The sequence below is a fragment of the Phycodurus eques genome, chromosome 15, assembly GCF_024500275.1.
Source record: "Phycodurus eques isolate BA_2022a chromosome 15, UOR_Pequ_1.1, whole genome shotgun sequence".
Taxonomy (NCBI): Eukaryota; Metazoa; Chordata; class Actinopteri; order Syngnathiformes; family Syngnathidae; genus Phycodurus; species Phycodurus eques.
This window is the reverse complement of record NC_084539.1, coordinates 14,841,175-14,865,156: the sequence shown is the minus strand read 5'-3', so window position 1 is coordinate 14,865,156 and position 23,982 is coordinate 14,841,175. Positions and strand designations below refer to the sequence as shown.

General features: G+C 39.7%; 1 protein-coding gene across 3 annotated transcripts in view; it reads left to right on the top strand.

Moving 5' to 3' along the window:
- The window catches only part of LOC133413298 (ephrin type-A receptor 5), a 93,977-nt gene that overhangs the window by 46,925 nt on the left and 23,070 nt on the right, over positions 1 to 23,982 (top strand). For all 3 annotated transcript variants that reach the window (XM_061697453.1, XM_061697454.1, XM_061697452.1), the window contains exons 4-10: positions 6,365 to 6,520; positions 9,523 to 9,861; positions 16,691 to 16,815; positions 18,229 to 18,318; positions 19,543 to 19,612; positions 19,790 to 19,892; positions 23,863 to 23,930. In XM_061697453.1, the coding sequence (XP_061553437.1) occupies positions 6,365 to 6,520; positions 9,523 to 9,861; positions 16,691 to 16,815; positions 18,229 to 18,318; positions 19,543 to 19,612; positions 19,790 to 19,892; positions 23,863 to 23,930 (951 nt within the window). The remainder of the gene's footprint in view (positions 1 to 6,364; positions 6,521 to 9,522; positions 9,862 to 16,690; positions 16,816 to 18,228; positions 18,319 to 19,542; positions 19,613 to 19,789; positions 19,893 to 23,862; positions 23,931 to 23,982) is intronic.

The window sequence follows — 23,982 nt, the reverse complement described above, 5'->3', positions numbered from 1 at the left end:
TTCACACACATGTTCATGTTTTACCACACATGTTCGACCCTCATTGAGACCAGTCCCATCTGGGTCCGGCACCAACTGACAATTGGGTCCAATCTTAAATTAAATATGAACTGGTTTTGAAACAATTAGAATAATTTTCCAACGATGTCCGCAAGGTGCACTTGTCAAACTGGTTCTCACTGAGATAGAGTAATACATACACGCATGCTTACGTGCATTCCTTCAGTTAGTGAAATATTGATAAAATGCCTGATTCAGTGGCGCTAGCTTCTCTCCATGAAAGCCTTTTGTCTCCGGTGGCCCAGCAAGTGGTGGCTTGTACAAGTCTTTTTGTGTCTCCTTTCTTCGGATGCATTAAGGTCAGCCTCCCAAAGTAAACCGTTTACACAACCATTCTCAGGTTGGTTGTGTGTTTTGACACAGTAAAAATGCCACTGTATTTTTGTGGTACAGCAAACAAGGATCCTGACATACATAAAATGCAAATACAGGACAGATAACATGAATGAACATACTGTATATGCAAAAAGAAATATAGACATAACTTACTTCTGCAAATTAGTGTAGACCACAACTTATGTACATAATCACTCACCTGACTTCTGTGCAGGCAGCGTGTGTTCAATAACCCCTCAGTGGTGTCAATGTGATTGCGTCTATATGTGCTTTATGCCTATACTGTATGTCCTGTGTGGAGTTTGCGTGTTCTCCCCACGCTTACGTGGGTTTTCTCCCAGTACTCCGGCTTCCTCCCACATTCCAAAAACATACATGGTAGGTTGACTGAAGACTCTAAATTGTACGAAGGTGTTAGTGTGAATGATTGTTTATCCTGTCTGTGCCCTGTGATTATCTGTCAACCAGTCCAGGGTCTACTCCACCTCCTATTTGATATTTCACAGAAATAAAAATAACGAAGTCCAGATTAATGAAAATTCTAGTAAAATAATGAAGTACTCTGTTACATTATAAGACTGCTAATTTTTATACAGCTCTCCTTACCTTGCGTAAATCCATCACTGGATAATTTATTAATAGCTCTTAAATCATTGGCTCAGAAGCTCAGTGCGGAGTTTGTTCCCAATGTACAGTAAATGAACTCCACTGTGAACTCACTCACATACAATGGACCGCCGCTATTCGCAGGGGCTAGGGACAAGGCCTGACTGTGATATATGACTGTGATAGTGAAAATCAGCAGATAAGTGACACCCGTATAACTGATTTGAAAAAAATATTATTTTTTTTTAAACTACAAAAAATATTGAATAATTGGGAATAAACCACCAACAAGCACTTTAGGGGTTGTGCCCCCCCCCCCCCCAAAAGAAATAATGCAAGTCTATTGTATTTCCCTCACCCCAAACAAATAATAATAATTAATGAAAACAATAGTTGGTTTTCAGGTTTTTAGTTGGTTGTTTAAGTTTGCAGTTGATTCGTGGGCAGGTTTGTACATTTTCCATGATATATCCCCTTAAAATATGATTTTTCCCTTATTTGGGTGGGGGTGGGGGGGGCGGACAAGAGCATGGGCCAACAATCACCCATTCAATTTGTGTGTGTCTCAAAATAAAGTGGTAGATCCAGTATGTTTTTTTTTTTCTTTTTCAATTTTGTTAACATTACAAGAGGGGATTGTTTGCTTAATTTCTCTGGGACTCATACACTCATGTTAATGACAACATTTAGGCAGATGCAGCAAGTGTGTAGCTATGAAAGTTGGAAATTTGGTGCTGATCCAAATTATGATTGTTCAGCCTTGGCCAACGTCTGTGCTCTACTGAGTGCCATTCTCGTTTGCTAATGCATTCATAATGCACTAAAAAAAAAATTAACTACTCATCAATACAATACTCTGCTTATAACGCATTTGCTTTGGGGGGAAAAATACGTCTATAACAGCTTCCTCATTATCTCATTGTGTCCTGAGTCGCAGTGCGTAATATATCAGCGTGCATCTAGTTAATGAGTTCCAGCTGTACGTGCAGCTGCACACACACAGTGGACACTGACACATGCATGCTTTGTATGCAGATTGTTTATTGGAAACAACCCACATATAAGGTGCTGAGGTGACAATGTTCACATGTTGTTTTTCTCTGTGATATGATTTCTCTAGAGTACTGTGATACCATTGAGGCCCTGACCCTAGTTCACCTCATTTCTGCTTTGCAGTTGGTGGTCCTTATTGAGCAATTGTTTTCCTCCTAGCTAAATACTAGTATGCATTATATAAATATTTAATCTGATTTATATCTACATTTTGTAGATTAGTTTTGTAGTTGTATTTGGTCAGCCAGTAGCTAGACTTATTTATGGTCATGTATTGCTAATGTCCGCTTCATTGGTCCACTAAATTGGTTTATATTCAGAAGCTATTGCGACCTTTTTGCTTGGCCTTTTTAGTTTTGTGGTTGTGGACTGATTGTTGGATGACAGAGAGGACCATTGTTCAGCATGACAGGAAAGCCCCATTGACTCTATTGTTTATTACTGCATTATCATCTGGTATTGTTTGTGTTCACACACTGTTATACACAAATATGAACGCACATTGGCATATAGACACGCAATGTACATAAACAATGAATGAACAATAATACACAAAGTTATGGAATCCCAATACATGCCCATACACACACACAAAGATCCAAATATGTTCATGGATTCTTTGTTTGTGTTTCTTAGGCCAGTATCTCGCTGTGGGACAAATACAGGAAGAGGATATTTACTGTGTTTCCTAATGTGGTTTATTGGTCCACAATACTATCTTGTAACACAGAAGCATTGTATTGGGGTTTAACATAACCAATTTTGTGTCCAAGTTTACTATGGCGTTAATTTGTCCACAGCATTTTGTCTACCTGTGGAATTTTATGAGTTCCAATACAATTTCTCTATGAAAAAAAAAATCTGTCTCATATGCCAAATAATGTCATCAAATTATTAGAAATGATGATGCAGTGCAGTTCGAGAGCACTGCAAAACACAATGATAAACATACTGATAATTGAATTGCTCTGTTTTGTTCTGTTTTTAATACAACTCTTGCAGTGGATCTCATTGGATTGTGCACGTGTACCAAATAAAGGGACCGGTGTGCTGCCATTTTATTTATACTGTTCTACCTTTGACGCGTTCCTTGTAGTCCCACCTAAAACACAGCTTGCCGTATGAATCAACGTATTTAAAGTGACGTCTTCAAGTAAAGAGGATGCTCATTAAGAGCCATCATAGAACACCATCAGATCCTTAATTGCCTGGGATCTCAGTTTGTGTGATGCATATTCATTGCGTATTAATCACACACATATACACACAAAAGGCGCTTTAGCGTGTATTGCATATTAATTACCTATTACCCTTTGTTCTGTGCATTAAGAGCTGTGTGGCATCAAAAAGACAGCTTGGCCAAGGGCAATGCACACCCTCGCAGGCATGTGGATTCCAACACACACACAAACACGCACATGTGTGCACACACGCACATGTGTGCGCACACGCACACACACACGCACACACACACACACACACACACGCTAGATGCTTTCACAATGAGGAATGATGCGTTTCAGTCACCCAACCATAACCATACAGTAAAAAGTCTCACCACAATAAACAGTGTGCGTGTGTGTGTGTGTCTGTTGGTATGAAAGTTTATGCAAGAGTGTTTTTCCCTTTATGACGAGAAGCAACTAGATTCCAATGATCGGAATGCCATGATCATGATTTCATGATTTTGTATACTTAATCCATTAAGTATACAAAATCATGAAATCATGATAATTTGGTATGTCACAGTAGTCCAAAATCCTGCATGACAGTGGCACACAGGCGTCAGCATAGTTCCTCCCACATTTGACAAATGCTGCTTTTCCATTCATGATGTGGTTCGCTTTTCAGGGCACACGTATGATGATATACGTTTTCAATGTAATCCCTTCGTAATTAATTTAGTCTAGTTTTTTTTTTTATATATATCTTGACATGTACATGGAACGAGAACATGTTTAAGTAATTTAATCACACCTGGTAAAACTTCACTCATCACTGTTTTGTTTATCGTTGTTTGTGTTTACAGTGAATCCTAGACTATCTTGATATGTTCTTCACACTAAGATGGTGGTAATGTTTAATGTTCTCTGGAGAATATTGTATGAGTTTGTACAAAAAGCACTGAAATTTGTTGAAAAAGTATGCATATTATTTAACGCATTGCTACCCTAAACCCGTTAACTTTTGTGGCAAACCTTCAGAGTGTTGCATGGCCGCTATGTTTAGGGCATGTGTAAAGACAAATTTTATATTGTGTAGTTAACCTTTTGTCCAATAACCTACTAAATTATTGTTGGATTACATTTTGAGGCAAAGATCCTTGTCCTTGTTGGCGCTGTACTAGAAATGAACAGTTACTCTATTCTTTCTAATCTGTCTGAGGGGGAATTGGAGGTTGAAGTCAAGGGGAGCTACCGGAGATGATAGTGGTGATAAATCTGCCGTGTGTGTGTGTGTCGGATGGGGGGATGGTTTGGTGTGTGGGTGTGTATAAAGAGCAGATCAGGTATCCAATAGTCTCTCCCACATCCTGGCTTAAGCACACGGAATGGAACAGAACTTTATTGAGGTATTTATAAAGTCTCAAAAAACAGTTTAGCAGCTCAGTGGTTTGGACCGAAACTCCCGGTCCTCAGTAGAGCGTAGACCATCGCCAAGGTTGTTAACTGTTAACAAAAAGTTTTGTAAAGAATGCCACTTCCTTCTTCAAAGAGGATGCCATAAGATGACTGGAATGCATTGATACATTTTAGGGCAGGGGATCTTATTGGGGGTGTGAGGGCGGGTTGGGGGGGAACTGCCCATTTTCTCTTAAATAGAAAAAAAAGGAAAATATTCCAAACAAAACAAGTGAAAATAGCACCACGATGCTTTTCTATCCATTCGTCAGTTAGTAGGCTACTCTCTAGTTCATGGAGAATGATGTAAGACATCATAGTAGCTTGAAACAAATGTATTCACACCAATATCACTTGTTTTCAATCAGATTTCTTACTTGAAATAAGTCGAAAAAATTGCTCGTGGAGTAAGTTTTTTTTCCTCACCCCATTGACAATTTTCTATTGATATTCATAAACCAACTGACTATGTGTGGCATCTTTAGATATGCTAAATGTGTGTGTGTGTGTGTGTATGTGTGTTGGTGTGGCGGGGGTCGCCTGTCAGACAGCAAGGTCAGAGAGAGAATTTTTCAGGCCTAACGTTCCATGACAACTGGCAAGGTGACTCACTGCTGCCTGAGACACACACAGATCTTCCACATCTCCTTTGTCCTGCTCTTCCCTCTTTTCTATCCTCCCTTCCCCTATTTACCTCTCTGATTTTATCTACGCTTAATGTAGTTATTAATCACAGTTGTGGTCTGAATGGTCTACAGAAGCGCTTCAATAAAAAACAGAGGAGCAATCAAGCACATAGCCTTAAGAGGACAAGGCTCTGCTGTGGAAGCTCCATTATCACACGTGTCTATTTGTATCTGTCTGGGAGCAACAGCAACACAAGGGAGAGGATGTTGCAGTGATAAGTCAGTGACTGGATCGCTGCGAGGACAGAAGTTGTTGACGCATTCTTGTGTGTTAACATTCTCTGTGTGTCAACCCACCCTTACACCCGAATGCATGTTTGTGTTTGGTAGATTACATCTGTTCCTTGCTTTCTGTCGTGCGATGTGTCGCCCATCTGAAATGCTGTTGTGTATAGCAGACGTAAGTGCAAATTCTTAATCAGCCGTTGATGACAAATCAGGGAACTGGAGACTGCCAGGCTGAGCAGCAGCGGCAGCCGTTTGAATCCTCCATCAGTGCCTATACATAATGCATTAAAGTTTGACTGCCACATTCTGACAGCTCACAGCTTCATGTACAATCAATAACACGGAAGACAATTGACTTGCTAAAAGTATGCTTGAATGTCAACAGCTGAAGGGCCTTCTGTGTCTACTGCTCAAAAGAAAGAAAGTCCCCAAATTGCACTTAAAATGAAACATTAGGAGATCGCAGTAATCCCTTGAGGGATGCAGACACAGAAATAGAACAAAAACAAATGTTTGGATGTCTCTTTTATTGCTGCAACTAGTATCTCAAATAACATCAGAACTCCCTGGGAAAGTGTGATTGCCACTCTGACCTCCTTTTCTGTCAAAGTAACTAACTGTACTGTCCTGTTTTTTCTTCTCCTCACACTTAATTTGAACCTCGCTCCCCCCTACGACTCCCTTTTCAATCTGTACATCTGCTGCTATCTCATCTCTTTACCCCACTTTAAACACCCCTGTGGCATCCGTTCCCGCTCCCTTCCTGTCTTTCAGCTTGCAAAGTGGGGTTTTACCGCTCGCTGCTGGAGTCTCTTCTCTGCAGTAAATGTCCGCCCCACAGTGTGGCCCGGCACACAGGAGCAACTTTATGCAGCTGTGAAGAAGGATATTACAAGATTGACTCTGATCCTCCCAATATGGCCTGCACACGTGAGAATAAACTTCTGTATTTCCACATCTTTGGCACAGATTGACCTTTTATTCTGATTTATAAGACCATTTTGCTTGATGAAAAAAACTAAAACCGGTATTTACAGTCCTGTAAATTTAGGGAACATGTTTTAACTGGCATGCCGGTGTAAAAATAAGCGAACTGTTGGTTTTAGTAAAACCTAAAAACAGTAAATTATATGCTCACTTTTAACTTTGATGATGAGAGACAAAGGCATTTGGATAAGTGTTCATTCAGACTTCATGCAACTCGCTTTCCAGTGTGCATTCCGTTCTCCTTTTACTATTATTGTCGTCTAATTGTCTTTGTCATATTGTATTGAGCAGCCAGGACAGAGATGTAACAATAAGTTCCATTTCTGGTTCTGTGGTCATCATCGCATTTTTCCATCTATGTTTGCCATCGCGTGTATCCTTCTCTGGTGATGCAAGACACGTGCAGAGTTAACCCTTTATTTGCATAAACAACTTAGATCTCGCAAGAGGGATGGATAGTAGCAAGTCATACTTAGTGATGTTTCTTTTTACTTTACCATTGTATCATCATCCAAATTCCGAATTAAAAAAGGTTCAAAAGTTTCCACTGTGCACTCAATGGCCCCAAGATTAACAACACCCACACAGCCTGAGATCCTTAACAATCGCTCAGCTTTAGTGGATATAAAAAGTCTACACATACAGTACCGCTTCAAATGCCAGGTTTTTGTGATGTAACAAATTGAGACCAAGAGAAATAATTTCTAATCGTTTTCCACTATTAAAGTGGTGAAATAATGTGGTTACAGAAGTGCGCACACTCTCTTATAACTGGGATGTGACTGTGTTTGCAATGAACCAATCACATTCAAACTTTGGTTAAATGGGAGTCGACAATGGCATACACCTGCCATCAGGTTTTTCCTAGCGTGCTTTTCCTGACTTCTTTTTTTGTTGTTTTTTTTGCTTTCTAGCAGAAGCCTTAAGGTTTTCTCTTAACACTAACTGCTATTTTGTACTTTTATAATTCCATCCACCTTGTCGAAGTCCCCAGTTCCAGCTAAAGAAAATCAGCCCCAAAGCGTGATTCTGCCACCACCATGCATGGTGTTGTTTAGATTAGTGTTCCCCAACCTTCTTTTCACCGCAGACCGGTTAGGAGTGGTGGATATAGGTGGATATATATATATATATATATAAAACACACACACGCTTGCCTCGCTTCTGCTTCCTCTTTCGCTGTTCGTGGCGCGTCCACTGTGGGCGTGATTTAAGAGTGGGGGTCGGAGTTGTTGTAGGCAGCCAGACCAGACTGCAGTTCCGTAGCTCCTCAATGATAGTAGACTTTTAACTCCGTAAAAGTAATTCTGCCTGTGTTGAGCAGAAACCTACGACTGTATCTGTATCAGAGCGGACTTGGAGCGTGAGAGTTAACGGTTGCGATAAACCCGTATTTGAAGTAGGACTCCTGATATAGTGTTGTTTTCTTCGCGAACGTTTTGTTCAAAAGAACAAATCTTTTCAGTTTACATAATGAGCTGAATTAGTTAATGAAAAGATTTTGTTCTTTGAGCTCTGCCGCTGTTAGCCAGCCCGCTCGGACCGGAAACATAAGCGTTCGAGCCGGGTGGGACCGGAAACGGAAGCGGTCTGTGCAGTCTTGACGTGTCAATTGCGGCGAAGACGATTCGGTCAATTTTCAAAATGAAACACATGTGAATTGTAATACAACAGAAATTATATAAATTGGTCATTCTTTCTCTGCGGCCCGGTAACAAATGCCTCACGGCCCAGTACCGGTCCGTGGACCGGTGGTTGGGGACCTCTGCTTTATATGATGACCAGTGTTGTTTTTGTGCCAAACATACTGTACATTTTGGAATTATGCCAAAAATTCAACCTTTGATTTATTAGACCATGACATATTTTAACACGTATTTGGGAGATTTTTTTTTATGGTTGGAAAAGCAAAAAATAAAAAATAAAATAAATCAATAAATAATGTCAGGAAAAGCCTATTAGAACATCTGAACTTTATTTGGGTCACTGAGATCCACTTTAAAAGGTAGCAGGCGTGTACTAATTCCCAATTAGCTTAAGTTTTAATGTGAATTGTTAATTCTGAACACAGCCACATCACAGTTATAAGAGGATGTGCACATTGTGCAAACACATTATTTCAATTGTTTATTTTTAATTACCCTTCTTGAAAATATTGAAAACTATTTTATACTGAGTTGTACAGGTTATAGGTAACATTAATAGTGGAAAAGGTTTTGAAATTATTTGTCTTGGTGTTGTTTTTCATATCATAATACGCTGGTATTTGAACATGGGTGTGTAGACTTTTTATATCCACGGTTTAGTGTATATGATTTTTAAAAATAAATAAATTGCTTCAATCCTTCTGTTATGCTGCAAATCAAGCTGACCTGTTTAAAAATCTAGAAGAAAATTAAATGTTGGTATTAAACTTATTCTGCCTGACTTATTTTTTTCCAGTTTCTCGCGGAAATGTTCATTTTTCTGTATATATTTACATTTTACACATATTTGCCAGTAATTTAAGTGGACAAGATCTCTGCCTCAAAACTGCTGTTAACGAAAGTAAATACTGGCGAGGTTACTGTCCTGTGAATGAGCATTTTCAAGAAGAAGAAACAGGGTACATATTCATTTATTCTTATTTATATTTGAATTTAATTAGTCTATAAATACAACACATCACACTTATTTATAATGTATTGCGACTATAATTAAGGTAAGCAAAATATTAGAAACAAAATCCATTATAATTGAGTGCAGTGCTTCACTGCACACAAGAACTGCAAGAATAAATTAAGATTGTCATTTATAACAGTAGAACGTTGTTTTCTTTCCAAATAAATCTTTTTTTTACACAACGCTTGGGAGTTGAAATCTCATTACATGTTGTGGGTGTACCCAATGAAGTGGCCTTAAAGCGTTTCCCAGTGAGGTAACCTTTTCGTATTACTCACTGTCAGGACCACCGTCTGCTCCACGCAACGCCATCTCCAATGTCAATGAGACCAGCGTCTTCCTAGAGTGGTCTGTTCCCATGGAGTCCGGTGGCAGGAAGGATATCCGTTATAACGTCCTATGCAGACAAGTCTTGCCCGATGGGAGAGGCTTGGAGGAATGCGGTCCCAACGTTCGCTTTCTGCCACGTCAGGTGGGCTTGTCCAACACCTCGGTGATGGTGGCCGACCTTCAGTCACACACAAACTACAGCTTCCTGCTGGAGGCCATCAATGGCGTGTCAGAGCTGGCTAAAGATCGTACGAAGCAGTATGTGTCACTCAATGTGACCACCAATCAGGCTGGTATGTACTCCTTTTTATTGCATCGTTTCCACAGTGCAATTGAATCTCCATGCATCCACTGGGATGATTTTGAACTCCTAGTACTAATATGTAGCAAACAACAGATGATCATAATATCACAATAAACTAAACCATTCTGTCACTGTATTTACTGTTACCCATGCCTGACTCTCAGTGAACAGTTTTTCATTTTTACATTTGAGGAAAAACACAACAATTATTGGAAAGCCCCTGGAACCTGAAACTCATAGAAGCTCCATATTTATAATTGTTTGTGTATAGATGGTCGTGTGTGGGCGCAGCAAAGTCATTGAGACCAATTATTCTGATTATATGCGTGTTTACATCCTGGCAGTTTTGCTATATTTTGCATAAAATCTTCGACAAAATCTTATTGTTTGCAACAACAATGCCACACTTGACCATAAAAGATAATACATTGAGACAATAGACCTCACCACAGTTGTCGATATGAGGAGCTTTCCAAGAGTGCCTTCAAATGGAGATTAAAATTCCGACAGCATCTGCTGTGGAAGCCCATATTTTGTGTTAACAAGTAAATTGTGCAGTTTATTTTCATTTGTTTGTAATGAAATGGCAAGCACACGGGATGATGGAATGAGCGGAATAGAATGTCTGCAATCTTCTCTGAACTGCTTCCATTTAAGGGGATAAATTGAAAAATAAGAAGCTACATGTTCCAATTTATTGACAGATGGTTTGCATGCTATCGAGGAATAGGAGGAAGTTGTAATAGTAGTGCACTATGGGGAGAGATATGTCATACGCGTTTTTCAAATCCACAAATTATTTGCACGTTTTTCAAATCCGCAAATATAGCCGTGATTCACACGTGTATTTTTCAAATACACAAATACATCCATGATTTACACGTGTTCTTTAACGTTGCTCGTGCATCTATCATGACTCATCATTTGTAAAAAATAAAATTTTGCTTGTGAATTGTTGAAAGCGTGTTATTTTTTAGACAATCGTAACGCAGATTAGAATCACACGTGTAGGAAGGCCCTCCCTCCATCCTCTCGGCGCAGTGTTGCTGTCTCCATTGATGACTTGACTGCAAGTCATTTTTGCTGATATATTTGTGAATTTGAAAAACACGTGCAAATAATTTGTCGATTTAAAAAACGTGTAAATCACAGATATATTTGTGGATTTAAAAAACACGTGTAAATCGCGGCTATATTTGTGGATTTGAAAAACACAAGTGCAAATAATTTTGAGACATATCTCTCCCCATCGTGCACAGGTGTGGACGACAGAGATGGTCACTCGGTCAGGGACAGATGGTTGTCTGACAGTCAAGAGAACCGACAGACCTCTAACCCCGCTGTCACTGTGAGTGTCAGCAGTCTGAGTGGATTCCCCCAGACTGCAGAGCTCACTTTGAGTTCATCTGAGTTGTAGTGGGATTAGAGTTAACCAATTGGAGATTACGGATTACGTTAGATTACATATGACAGGCAAAGTCTCTTCTCATTGGCAATGGGTGCAATTACCCTAGTTAAATAACACTTGTTCATTTACTTCCAGTGTTGAAGGCAAGTACATTTTAGCAACCAGTGAGTAAAATCTGTCATTGGTCATGGCCTATAGTATATGCAGACTGGCCCTTGGATTTCAGTTTTTCTCTTCTTTTGTGTGTCAGATATAATTATTTAATCCATTTGTGGGTGAAGTAACCCTTCGTTTCCCCATGAAGTTTATTGCTTCATTTTTACCAAGACATTTTGTAGCATTCGACGTAGGGTTTGGGCGTAATTATTGATTAATGGATAATTCCAAATTTGCTCAATTTTGTCAAATTTATAGGTGATTAATTGTGTCTTGAGGTAAAATGGAGTGCACCTCTTTGGCTGCACCAGTAGTGCTGCAGTCGGTTCAGTCTCAACTAGTTGCGATATAAAGAACAGCAGCACGATTTCAGCGATGGGAAGTTGAGTTCCATTCATGGAGACCCCCACCATGACACAGCTTTTCCGGGCAGCATTATTCTAATAGAAGTTCAAAAGATTAAAAGAACAAGTTTTCCATCCCAATAAATAACTAAATGCATGATCGATAATTTTATCCATAGCCCAGCTAGGAAATTTTGTCAAATATTCATCCAGAATTTTTTTTTTCCTTTTTTTCGCATCCTTCCGGGACTATGGCCGAGTTGTTAATTGAGGCCAAAAAACAAAAATAGAGAATAGCATAGTGCTATTGAATACAGCAGGTGGACGGTAAGATTACTCAAAACATATGACGGCATACTCCATACAGTCAATGAGAGAAGATACTATATTTGCATGCCCCCAAAAGAGCAGTTTAGTACAGTACAAGGCGTGTTCATTCACTGACAGTTGTGCTCGATGACTTGATTAAGGCTGACAGCTTTGTTATTTACCAGCGCTGCAAATCAGTTGCCACCTTCACCAGATGTTGCCTCATAACAGCCATCATTCCACATGGGCTTTCTCTACCGTGACAAATGTTTCCTCCACCGAGCTGAGTAGCATCGTTTCAAACCTATTTTCTGCTGCACCTTCAACAATCCTGAGTCCATTTTGTTCATAGCCACAAGAATCCCCTGTATGTAATTACTCAGTGATGACTGTTATCAGCCCTGCAAGTAATTGTGTCGCACGTATGTGTATTTTGAGCCAGCAAGAGGAGGCTGAGCGAAGGCCAACAGGAGAGATGACATGCAGAAGAAGAATAGATTTGCAGTATGAAGTGTGGGAAGTGTCATACTTGATAAGGGGTCAGTTAACTAAATAAGTGGTTTCACAGTGTCTTCTGTAAAGCCCTGCTGAATAATAAAGTTTCGGTACTAGTGCAGAAGAGCCTGCTGGTGGTGAAGAGCAGGTGGGACTCACTGTGGGAGTATTTACAGCCAACTTTAGTCACCACTAATTAAAGCAGCTCTTCTCATTCCCTTTAAATGTGGCACACTCACAGTCACGCTTGGAGACATCTCTCTGCGGAAGAGAACCATGCGTTATCGGAGCAATTTGTGGATGGGTGGAGCATTTTCACTGTTCTAGCCATTGTGCGGCTAGAACAATGGGCTTCATTCACTAACTGTGCATACACACAGATTTGTGCTTAAATCATTCACATGCACATTTGACACACAAATCTTTGATTCATCAGTATTTTCGTACTTGTTTTTATTCGTACTCTCTGAAAAAGGTTTGAACACCGTCAGACCATGCGTACACACAACTAATGCAGGATCAGCTTTCAAACAATATCAAACAAAAATCTTTTACCCGGGATGCGCAATTTATTCCAACTACAGTCATTTATAAACATAAATAATAATAATAACTTCAACGATAGTAACTGAAACCAGAAATTTGCTGAGTTGACAAATATCCTAAATAACCGTGAAAATGACTTGAACGGAACGAGGGTAAAAGTCCAATTATGGGAACTTCCACAACAGAGTTGGAAAGAACTTACTGAAGAAGAATATTTGATTACCATTTCAGAGATAATGCCAAGAGTGTGTTCAGCTGTTATATCTGCCTGAGGTGGCTACTTAAAACAGTCAAAGGTTTAGACTACATTTTTGTTTGTAGATTGATTGCATGATACCTTTTGGAACTTCGTTTATTTGTTATGTGCTTTCATTTCAGAGTAAAATGAGAAATTGAACTACATAAATTTCAAGCTGGAAAAATTGGGGTGCTCTAAAACCTTTGACCGATAGTGTAACTCCCATCCATCCATGCAACTGCTATACCACTTGCCCAACCATTTACGCCTATGGACAATTTAAAGTCTTCAATTGATGGATGTTTTTGGATTGTGGGAGGAAGTCATTTACGTAAATGTTCACAATTTCCAACTAAATTCATTCTGTTTTCCTTTAGGTCATTTACAGTTAGTTACAGTCACTGACTTCCAGACAGTTTTGGTTAAATTCCCACTGCGTGACAGTGTGAATGTGTAAATGTTTTTCTGTCTATACATGTACCTTGTGATTGACCAGTCAAAGGTGTAGTCCGCCTTTAGCCCCAGGCCAGCTGGGATAGGCTCAAGCTCACCGCACGATCCTGAACAGGATAACCAATATAGAAAATAAAGGCATAGATAGTTAGTTACAGATGCAAGTGGTTGCATGCTACGTGCTGAAGCAGAATTAGTTGGACAAGGAGAATAGAAAATATGAGACATTATACAGAACAGACACAATCCTGGGATACTTCATGGAGCAAGTTAGCGAATGCAAGTTGCCGTTCATTTCATTTGACATCTTGATGGAATTCTCGAATGAAAATGAAGCTTTGTGTAGTGTGTCGCTTTGTAAATTTCTTGCTGGCCTTCTTCATTGCTTTTATGTATGCCTTAGTGAATATAGGTGTTCTGGTATCTTGTGTGTCTGGCAGGGTTGGATTACAAATGTTACAACACAAAAGATTGGTATGAAATAAAGCAAGTTGCAAGAAAACAAAATGAAATCAGATTCGCTGAAAGGTTATTTCTTTTTCTAACACTTTAGTTCTACTGATGATGATATTTCTCAAGAGTACTTATAAACCATAGTTGGATGTTTGAGGGTCTGAATTGATTTTTTTTTTTTTAAAAAGCTCCAGAGTGAAAGTGGTTCTGTGTTTTATTTTCAACACTGTGGTAATGCTGTAAAACAGAGGTACTTCAACTTGACAAGTAGACAGCTGTCTTTAAGCATTGAGTAAAAAGTGCCTTGCAGATCTCCCACACTTGTATCAAAGCACTCACATGTTCCTTTGCAACCCCAACTCTTACCCTTGTCTCGCACTTCCATCTCCGATCATTGTTCTCAGATCTGCTGCTTTAAAACAATTGTTTGATTGGGCCCTAAAATCTGTTGTCCTACAACTGTGCCACTGGAATATATCTTAGTCTGTATTCTGTTTCCATAGTTGATATAATGAAAAGAGAATAATAGAAATCTAATTGATCTGGCACAAATTTAAATTGTATTTAACCATCCATCCATCCATTTTCAACACGGCTTATCCTGGTTAGGGTCGCAGGGTGCTGGAGCCTATCCCAGCTGACTTTGGGCAAAAGGCGGACTACACCCTGAACTGGTCGCCAGTCAGTCGCAGGGCACATATAGACATAGACAACCATTCACATTCACATCGTCACTGAGTGGGAACTGATCCCACGCTGCCCGCACCTAAGTCAGGCGAGTGCACCACTACACCGTCAGTGACTACAACTGTATTTATTAAGATTATATTTTTATATTTACTACTATTTAGATTACAGTATGAAAGCCTACTAAATTCTAATTAGAAAAAGTTCTACAATTAGGTGTGGGTTGGTATTTGGTCAGTACACAATTCTTAATGTTGTCTTTGTACCTGAAGGCTTTGCAGTCAGCTTGCTTTCATATGGAACCCCATTAGTAATGTATGAATAATATCCGTAAATCATGAATCCATTGTTTCAGTATTTAAATGTACTTTTGGTGAATTATTACCAGTTAATCTGCAGTAAAAATAAAGCGACTCTGTCTTCATGACAGTCAAGCCTTTACCGTATTTAAAAACAGAGTGTGTGCATGTGTGTCGGTTTTTGGTTTCAGGCTTTTAAGATGTTGCAGATAGGACATTTGTGCAATGGTCGACTCAGGATGCAGTTACTGTGTTTGTAGCGATGATTTATTCCCTGTAGAGTTCTACTGAGACTATTGAAACCTAAACGTTGTTTGGTCTCACACACACACGCACACACACCTACACACACACACACACAATGTAGATGTTGCCAGAGGGAGCATTTTGCTTGGTTAAAAGCCTCTTGTGTCGTAGATTCTCCAACTGTCCCTTTGAGAGATGGGCCAACATCTCAGGTTACAACAGGATGGCTCAGTGACGGATGCAGACTCACGCAAGCCAGCTCAGTTAACTCGAGAGTTTCTAGAATAAATTACACAACTTTAGGCTGGACCATTCTGTGAAATGTTAAAGTATTTTCACAGAGAGTGCATGATGTTTCTTTATCATAAGTTTGAATTGCCTCCACTGAACACAGAAGGCAAAAAACGAGAGGTAATGTTTTGATTGTTGTTTGTTGGTTAGATAGATAGATAGCAAAAACTTTATACATTGGAATCTCTTTGGTCAAACATTGGTATTCTTTGATTCTCAATAAATGGAGATCTTGACATTATTCACGACAGAGGTTCAGCTTCCAGTTTTGTGCAACTTTAAAGGAATACATTTCACCATTTTTTTTCTTTTTTAAATTCTTAATGGCACGACTTTTACAGATTTTCACCCTACATGAACCAAGAAGTAGCCTCCCAGTAATGCTCATAATATTTTGCTGTGTTGCGGCTCACTCAGCACTGCGACAGATTGACAGAGTCGTGGTTCAACTCGCCTTCTCCTCTGCCAGCATTGATTGAATTGCTGAAGATTTAACTGCATAGTTTAATTAGGCGCTCGCGCATCTCAATGCCAAAATTGTAGCTGAGCTGCCTTGGCCGATAAATCCTCTCATTGGCTGGAACAGCTCAGCGGAAACAATCGAGCATCCTCAAAGGAGCCTCAATACGAAATGTGGGTGGACACATCATGGATGAAATGAGTCAAATGGATGCATACTCACAGTAATGGAGTACAATTGGTTGGAAACATCCTCACACAAAAAAATTATTTAAATCATCTCAACACATCAATGTTGTCCCTTTGTGGTCTTTTGTATCCTTACAATTAACTAAGTTTCAAATGCCAAGGAACATCATTTTCAGATGTCAAGCTCTCTTCTTGGTGGGTTTTAAGTACTGAATGTACGTGCGTGTATGTGTGCCTATGTGCAGCACCTTCGCCGGTGAGTGTGGTAAGAAAAGGTCATGCCGGAAAGAGCAGCATCGCACTTTCCTGGGCAGAACCGGACCGACCAAATGGCATCATCCTGGAATATGAGATCAAGTATTTTGAGAAGGTAATTCTATCAAACTAATGCTCTTCTTTTGTACGGATGTTGTCCAAAGGCAAAAGTCTACATTTATCTAGCAAATGGATGCCAATCTTTTTGCATTTATGATCCTCATGCAGCATGCACTCACTGGCCACTTCTTTATGTACAGCTGCACAATCTACTGAGATCCAGTTCAAGAGCTGCTTCAAACATTTTGCCTTTCCAATGAATGTTGGTGTTTAGTGTTTATTTACAGCATATTTATTATTGTAGTTATAGTTTACAGTGTTGCAATACTTTTCTACCCTTGTTTTGCTAAGTCACATGACCAAAAAACTATTAGAAGCACTTAAGGCATTCAGCTCTAAACCTCTGCAAACAACAAACACAACAATAAACATACTGTTAAATGAGTACAACTCAAAACTGAAAATATTTTATCCTGTATTATGTTGATTGAAGACTCTAAATTGCCAGTAGATATGAATGTGATTGAAAATGGTTGTTTGTTTATATGTGCCCCGCGACTAGCTGGTGACCAGTGCAGAGTGTACCCGCCTCTTGCTCAAAAAGAGCTGGGATAGGCTCCAGCACACCCGCGACCCAAGTGAGGATTATGATGATGGATGGATTATTATCATTATTGTCAAATGATCATTTGTGCCACAACTCTTGAATCTCAATTTGTGCTCATGTACCTAATGTTGTGGCCTGTTAAAATCCTTGAATGCAGTATCAAATACTTCAATGCAATTTGTACTAAATGATTAGAATTTGTGTGGCATATACAAATAAGGACATACAATTAAGTCCAGAAGTATTATGAAACAATGGATTTGATTTTTTTCTTCTGATGATTTATTCTACAGGTATCTGCTGCCATTTGTACAGTAAATAATCTGGTTTGCAAACGCAACCCCATAACTTCTGACTTCCTTGGCTTTGCCCCAGCTGCTTGCTTTTCGAGTGTGTGGAGTAGCATCCTTTTGCTGATGTTTTCACACTTAAATGGCATCTTGTGAAAGTAACGTTCACTTTCGCAAAGCTGTTTTTAAGGCGGACATTGTTAAAAGAGAGCAATTTGATGCTTCAGCTCAGTTCAGTGAGCATGTGCCCTTTCTATTCTCTCCCTTTCTTCCTTGTAAGCATTCTTTTCCGGGAAGGTCATAATAAAGGTATACTAGACAGAGAGAGCGAGAGGGGGGGAAAAAGCTTTGTGGTCAGTGGTTAGCTAATGGTTTCTGGCTAATGGAGTGGGCATTTAGCCTTGTTTAAACCTGATGAGGTTACAGTTGGGAAACTGATCCTTCCACACAGGCGTAACACACACTCAAATAAAGCTCATGGAGTACAGTAAAAACAAAAACAAAAATGCAAGTATTACAATATATATGTCTGAAACTCACACACGCACACTCACTCTTTGTCTTCCAACAGGAGCAGGACTCCAGCTACACTATAATAAAATCCAGGGAGACTGAGATGGTGGTGGAAAGCTTAAAACCCTCTTCAGTCTACATCTTCCAGGTCAGACACAGACTTAGAAAATCCATAGAGACATTGATTAATGAAAATGAGATGACACGAAAAAGAAACATCAAGGGCTATATGGAAGTTGAACAAGCACTTGCAAAGATTTAGCTTGTTTGAAGTGATGTATAACTCAAATGGTCCCTCAGAACGTATTATGCTGGACCAATAAAGTAAGGCAAGATATTTGGAAATGGTCATAGTCAGCGTGTTCTCTGTAGAATTCAATATAGGAAGCTGACAGTGGACAATCTGTTCCAGGAGGCTGATCAATTTCTTCACACTTCATAATAATTTTCCCCATGAGATATAATAGAAATAAAAGTAATAAAAAATAAACCTTCTCAGGCAAGGAGCTAAAATCAGGAAATGTTGAGTTGCTTTTAAGATACCTTTCAACCAAGCAGTCCAGCTCAGTTCAGAAGTCATGTCAAACTGGTAGCCCTTAGCACTAATCAGTACACAAGAAGGTTGGTGACCCCTGCTCTAAATTGACCATAGGTGTGACCAGGGGGACGCGATGGCTTAATAGTGGTCTTCCTCATCCACCGCAATTTTTTGTGCATAGAACACAGGTAACGGTTTTATTTGGATCATGTTCAGACTCTCTGTGTAGTGTACAACTTCTCTGCATTATAATAAAGGATGTTTCTTGTTTCGTTACCTTAGTTAGCTGCTTGATTGGGTCAGAATCTTAGAAACCATTCTCAGTAAGCTCCAGTGCAGTTCTTCACCACTGCAAATAAAATAAAATCAATTTTGATGAAAAACCTGTATGCTACTTTATTGGTGCAGTTTTTCAATGGCGGAGGCTGACTGCCTCTCACCAATAATGGAAACATATATTTTGATTGTGAAAGCTAACGTGATATGTCGAGGAATTTATGATTGGCCGTTAGCCTAGTTCGGAGACGTTGCGACGGCGTTTACTGCCCATCCATTTTTTTTTTTAACGGGGCACTCATGAAAATTAGTTGCCGAATCCCGCACACTGTTCCGCGGGCCTTAGTTTCTTCCCAAGTTTGGCAGTTTTTGATAATTGAAAATGATTGCAACTTAACTGGATGTTGGCTAAAAATTAAGGCGTACTGGACAGTGAGAGTGGTTTTAGAAAGTTTGATATATTAAGTAGTTGTGTCATTTATATGTATATAGACTATAAGACTGTATAGTGCATGAGAGAATTTTGTGTTGTTTATATCTGTACCTTGTGTTTTACAGGTGCGAGCCAGGACATCTGCAGGATATGGCACTTTTAGCCGCCGTTTTGAATTCCAGACGAGCCCTTACTGTGAGTTCACAGAGAAATGTTGAATGCAGTGTGAGATTAATCGCAAGTGGGAAAGCGTGGCAATACAAAAACCTCACACCTGAACTTGACTGTATACTGTTTTTGAAGTATCAGTGTCATAGTCCAAGTGGATGTGTTTGTATATCTAGTTCTGTTTTTATCTCTTTCCATTGGCAGTAACAGCTACCAGTGAACGTGCCCAAGCTTCCATTGTAGCAGTGGCCATCACTTTGGCGCTGGTCCTCCTGGCAGTAGTGGCTGGATTTCTACTCAGTGGAAGGTAAGGCAACCAAAATATACCTGTAGTTGTATATGAATGCACATTGCGTGGACTTTTTGTGTCTCCTATTGCATAAAAAAGAATAATGGGACAGCAGTCTGATATTATTTTTGCTTAGCGACCCATTCTGAGGGAAATAATCCATGGGAAAAAAAATCAATGATCACTATATAGATTGTCATTTTTTACATAAAGGAGCTTTCACCTGTGTAGTGCAACCTTCAAAGCACTCAAAACACTTTAACGTTCATTTCACTCATTCATTTACTGATGAACATCAAAGCATCAGGAACAACTGGGGGTGCATTATCTTTCTTGATCAAGGAAGATTCCACATGGTCACCTTCAGGTTGGGAGACGTCCACTGTACCACCTGAATCATGCTGCAAAATCAATTTACATAACTCCTTAATAATCAATACAAAATTTTATATTTTCAAAATCAACAAGTTTTTTTTTTCTTTTTTAAATATGAGCCTCTACCACACTTGATGGTAAAAAAAAGAGAGAAAAAGAGAGCATAATAATGAAAAAAGAAACACAGCTGGCATGTTTGGGGGCTCCCATTTGTGGCCTGAAGTTGTTATGACAGCCTTTGTTTGTTGCTCTTTGACAAGTGTGACAGCAGTCATGGGTTGAATATGTTCAGTGCACAGATCATGAGGCATTCCTCAACTCATTTGATCTGAGTCAGAGGTTCACATCAGGAGTGTTAAACTTAGGTTGTTTATATAAAGGGTCAGTAAAGAGCGTACGCAGTGCAGCCGACACATCCATCAATATCACAGCTACAACCTGTAGCCCTCAGTCGCATGCACTGTGGAGGTCAAGTAGAGCAGCTGCTGTGGTCATAATGCTTTACTGTCAGAGCTTGGACTCATGAATATCATTGATCCTTGTTCTACAATATGCTGAGCCTTACTGTTTTCGGCCTGTGTATTGTGCCTATCTGGGAGAGTACCCAACATACCTAGGGATGGGCATTGCAAATTAAAAAAATAAATCATGTATTTCTGGTCAGTTCATGCGATTTTTTTTTTGAAGCTGTTGACGTCTTGAAGCAGTAGCAGCATAATGGATGTAATATGTTGACAGGGAGATGGCACAATTAATTCATCCCAAACATATTCCCTGCATAATGGGCTACCATAGAAATCAGACGGGATAGGTGAGGGGCCATTTTGAACAAATATCATGGTACAGTAAATATTAGCCGTTACACCTATAATGTGGTCTATTTGAAAGTGGATGGAGTGGGATTTCCTGGCTAATGACGTTAACACATCCATGTTTTTGAGAGCATTTTGTTTTTTTTTCTGTCGTGCAAAACGTACATCGTACCACTCAAAGGTATCTTGAAAAGTTTTATTTTCAATCTGATCTAGCAGAGCTTGCATTATTTTAACAAATTATATGTGAACTATGCAGGCAGTGATGATCTGTAAGAAATAGAATGAAAAGTGTTCAAGAATGGTGCATGCATGCAAAGGGGGGAAAATATGGAAGCAGGACAAAATTCTCACTGTTGAATTTGGGCCACACAATCCCCCCAATCTACGATATGCCCCAAGCCACCCCTCCCCATCTTAACTGTCCAGACTGCTAACACACATCCGTTGACATAGAAACGGTGCACACATGTGTAGACACGTTTATACGCAGTGATGCATGTCCACATGAGTTAACATGCATACACATACACACAGAAATCCCCATACAGGAAGTCTGACGGCCAAGTGGCCACTGGGCAGTGGGCACGCTCAAATCCCTTGACTCAACAGATCCGGAAAACTAGACACCCCCAGGCAGACACAAAACACACACACACGCCCACTGGATATTCACTGTACATACACAGTGTGTACAGTGAATATCCAGCTGCCAATGCAAAGCCTCTTGTCTTCTCTGTCCTACACAGAGAGAGCTGCATGTGTGACTATTTAAATTTAAAAAAAAAAAAAACAATATCAGTGATTATAATAGGTTAAAATCATAATTTCAAAATATCGTATGTACAATCTGTGCATTGAACTGCATGAATGCTTAATGGGGTATAGGGATAGTTCAACTAAAAAAATCTATTTCCAAATATTTAATTTTGTCTTCCATACAAAAGCAAAAACATCATTCATTGTCCATATCTATAGTACAAAAGTGCGGTTGTAGACAAACACAATGTCGCCCATCAGCTATGGCCTGCATTTCTTGAAGTATTCCCATATACCAAATTACGTTGCCGTTCCTCTACCTAGTCTGCAAATACCAGTAAGTAAATTTCAAGTTTCATCAACTCTGAAATTAAGAAGCTCCCACTTCTGGCCTATGTTGAACATTTTTGGCAGGCATGAGAAATTTCCTGATTGGCTCCAATTACAGCTGGTTAGTTTGCATTATAATAATTTGCATGTCTGCTCTCTCTGTGCCGTACCGTATGCGTCTGTGTGTGTATGTGCGCCCATGGCATTAAGTACAAAATCAATCTTCTTTTTTTAATCTAGGTTATCTGATTGTATCCGATGGCTCTCGTGTAAATATTGACATAGAGAAATTGTTTGGCATGGCACAAACGCAGACGCGTGGGAGGATTTTTCGCCCCAACAGAAAAAAAATGAAGATGATAATAACTTCCTTTTACATATCATTTGAAAAGAAAACCTATGGCCACAAAATTCTAAAAGAAAAAACATCTTGTCAAAAAAGTATTTTATTCTATTGATAAGCTGACTTGGGAAAAATCAGTCTCTTGCTTATGTGTAAACCTTGAAAAATCTTTAAAATACAAGATGATACACCGAAATAGTCCACCGGCTGTCCAACCATCCATTTTCTATTGCACTTGTCAACACAAGCACCAGGAGATCCTACAAACTCCACTTTGGGAGGCAGAGATTTGAAACCCAAATTAAACTGCAAAGCAGACGTGTTAACCAATATTGTACTTTGCTGCCTTTCCACTGACTGTCTGAAGTACAATATAATGCACACTTTTCTGTCCAGTTTCCTGTTTCATTCTGTATGAAATATGTATTAAATGACACTTAGGGTTCTATTTTCTTAGACGGTGCACCCGCAGCGGAGCGCAAAAACTGGCGTATATTGATTTTGCTTCCCAGCGCAAGGCTCGTTGTGTGTGTTTGCCAATTTGGCAGACCCGTCTGCAACAAGCTGGGCGTAGCCGCGCAATAAAGGTGTGTCCTTTGGCATGCGTCTGGTCGAGTGACAATTTGGGTGACAGAAAGTAGGTCTAAACTTAGGACTGCGGAGACGACGTCTAAGTCTGGCGCAGTAGGTAGAGTCCCAGTCTTACGCGATTTTGGTCATTTTAATCGGGGCACTGGCAGACAGATTCTTAGCTCTGCGGACAGTTGTGGTAGTTGTCAGATGAAATCCATTCATAAATATGTGAACAGCGGGCATCCAACCGTCGGAATCATTGTAGAAATACATTTATTAAATCCATTATTAAGATTATGATCATCATTATTTTATATATTTTTTAATCATCCTACTGACCGGCATGGGAGGGTACAGACACCATCGGGGGTTGGGGGCGGTCTCCAAGTGCCCACTTCACATTGCAGATATTTGTGATCTTCTTTACATCAACCACCCATGAAAGTCTTCTTCCAGTCCCATATAAACGTACTTCAACCTGTGCACTTCAACCTCCAGCAAATCTTCTTCCACCATGTCAAAGGCTGTCAATGCGTTTCTAAGATGTCGCATTTAAAGGGAATGAGAGGAGCCGCCTTGATTGGACAGAATTGAAGTCGGCTCTGATCACGTCCCTCTTGTAGATGTAGTGGGGTGCGCTGGTTCATGAAATTACCAACAGCGGGTCTATCCCACTCCTGCGCAGTTACACCACGCATCGCGCCAGAATTATGCCAGTCAGGGAACGAGACCCTTAGTTTCAAACTATAATAACAAGTAAAGCAATGCTACAATAATAATGTCTTCTCTTTCATAGGAGGTGTGGCTACAGCAAAGCAAAGCAAGATCCTGAGGAGGAGAAAATGCACTTCCATAATGGTCACAGTAAGTCCACAATGTGTTTTGTTACTGACCAGAGAAAAATGTGTACAGTATC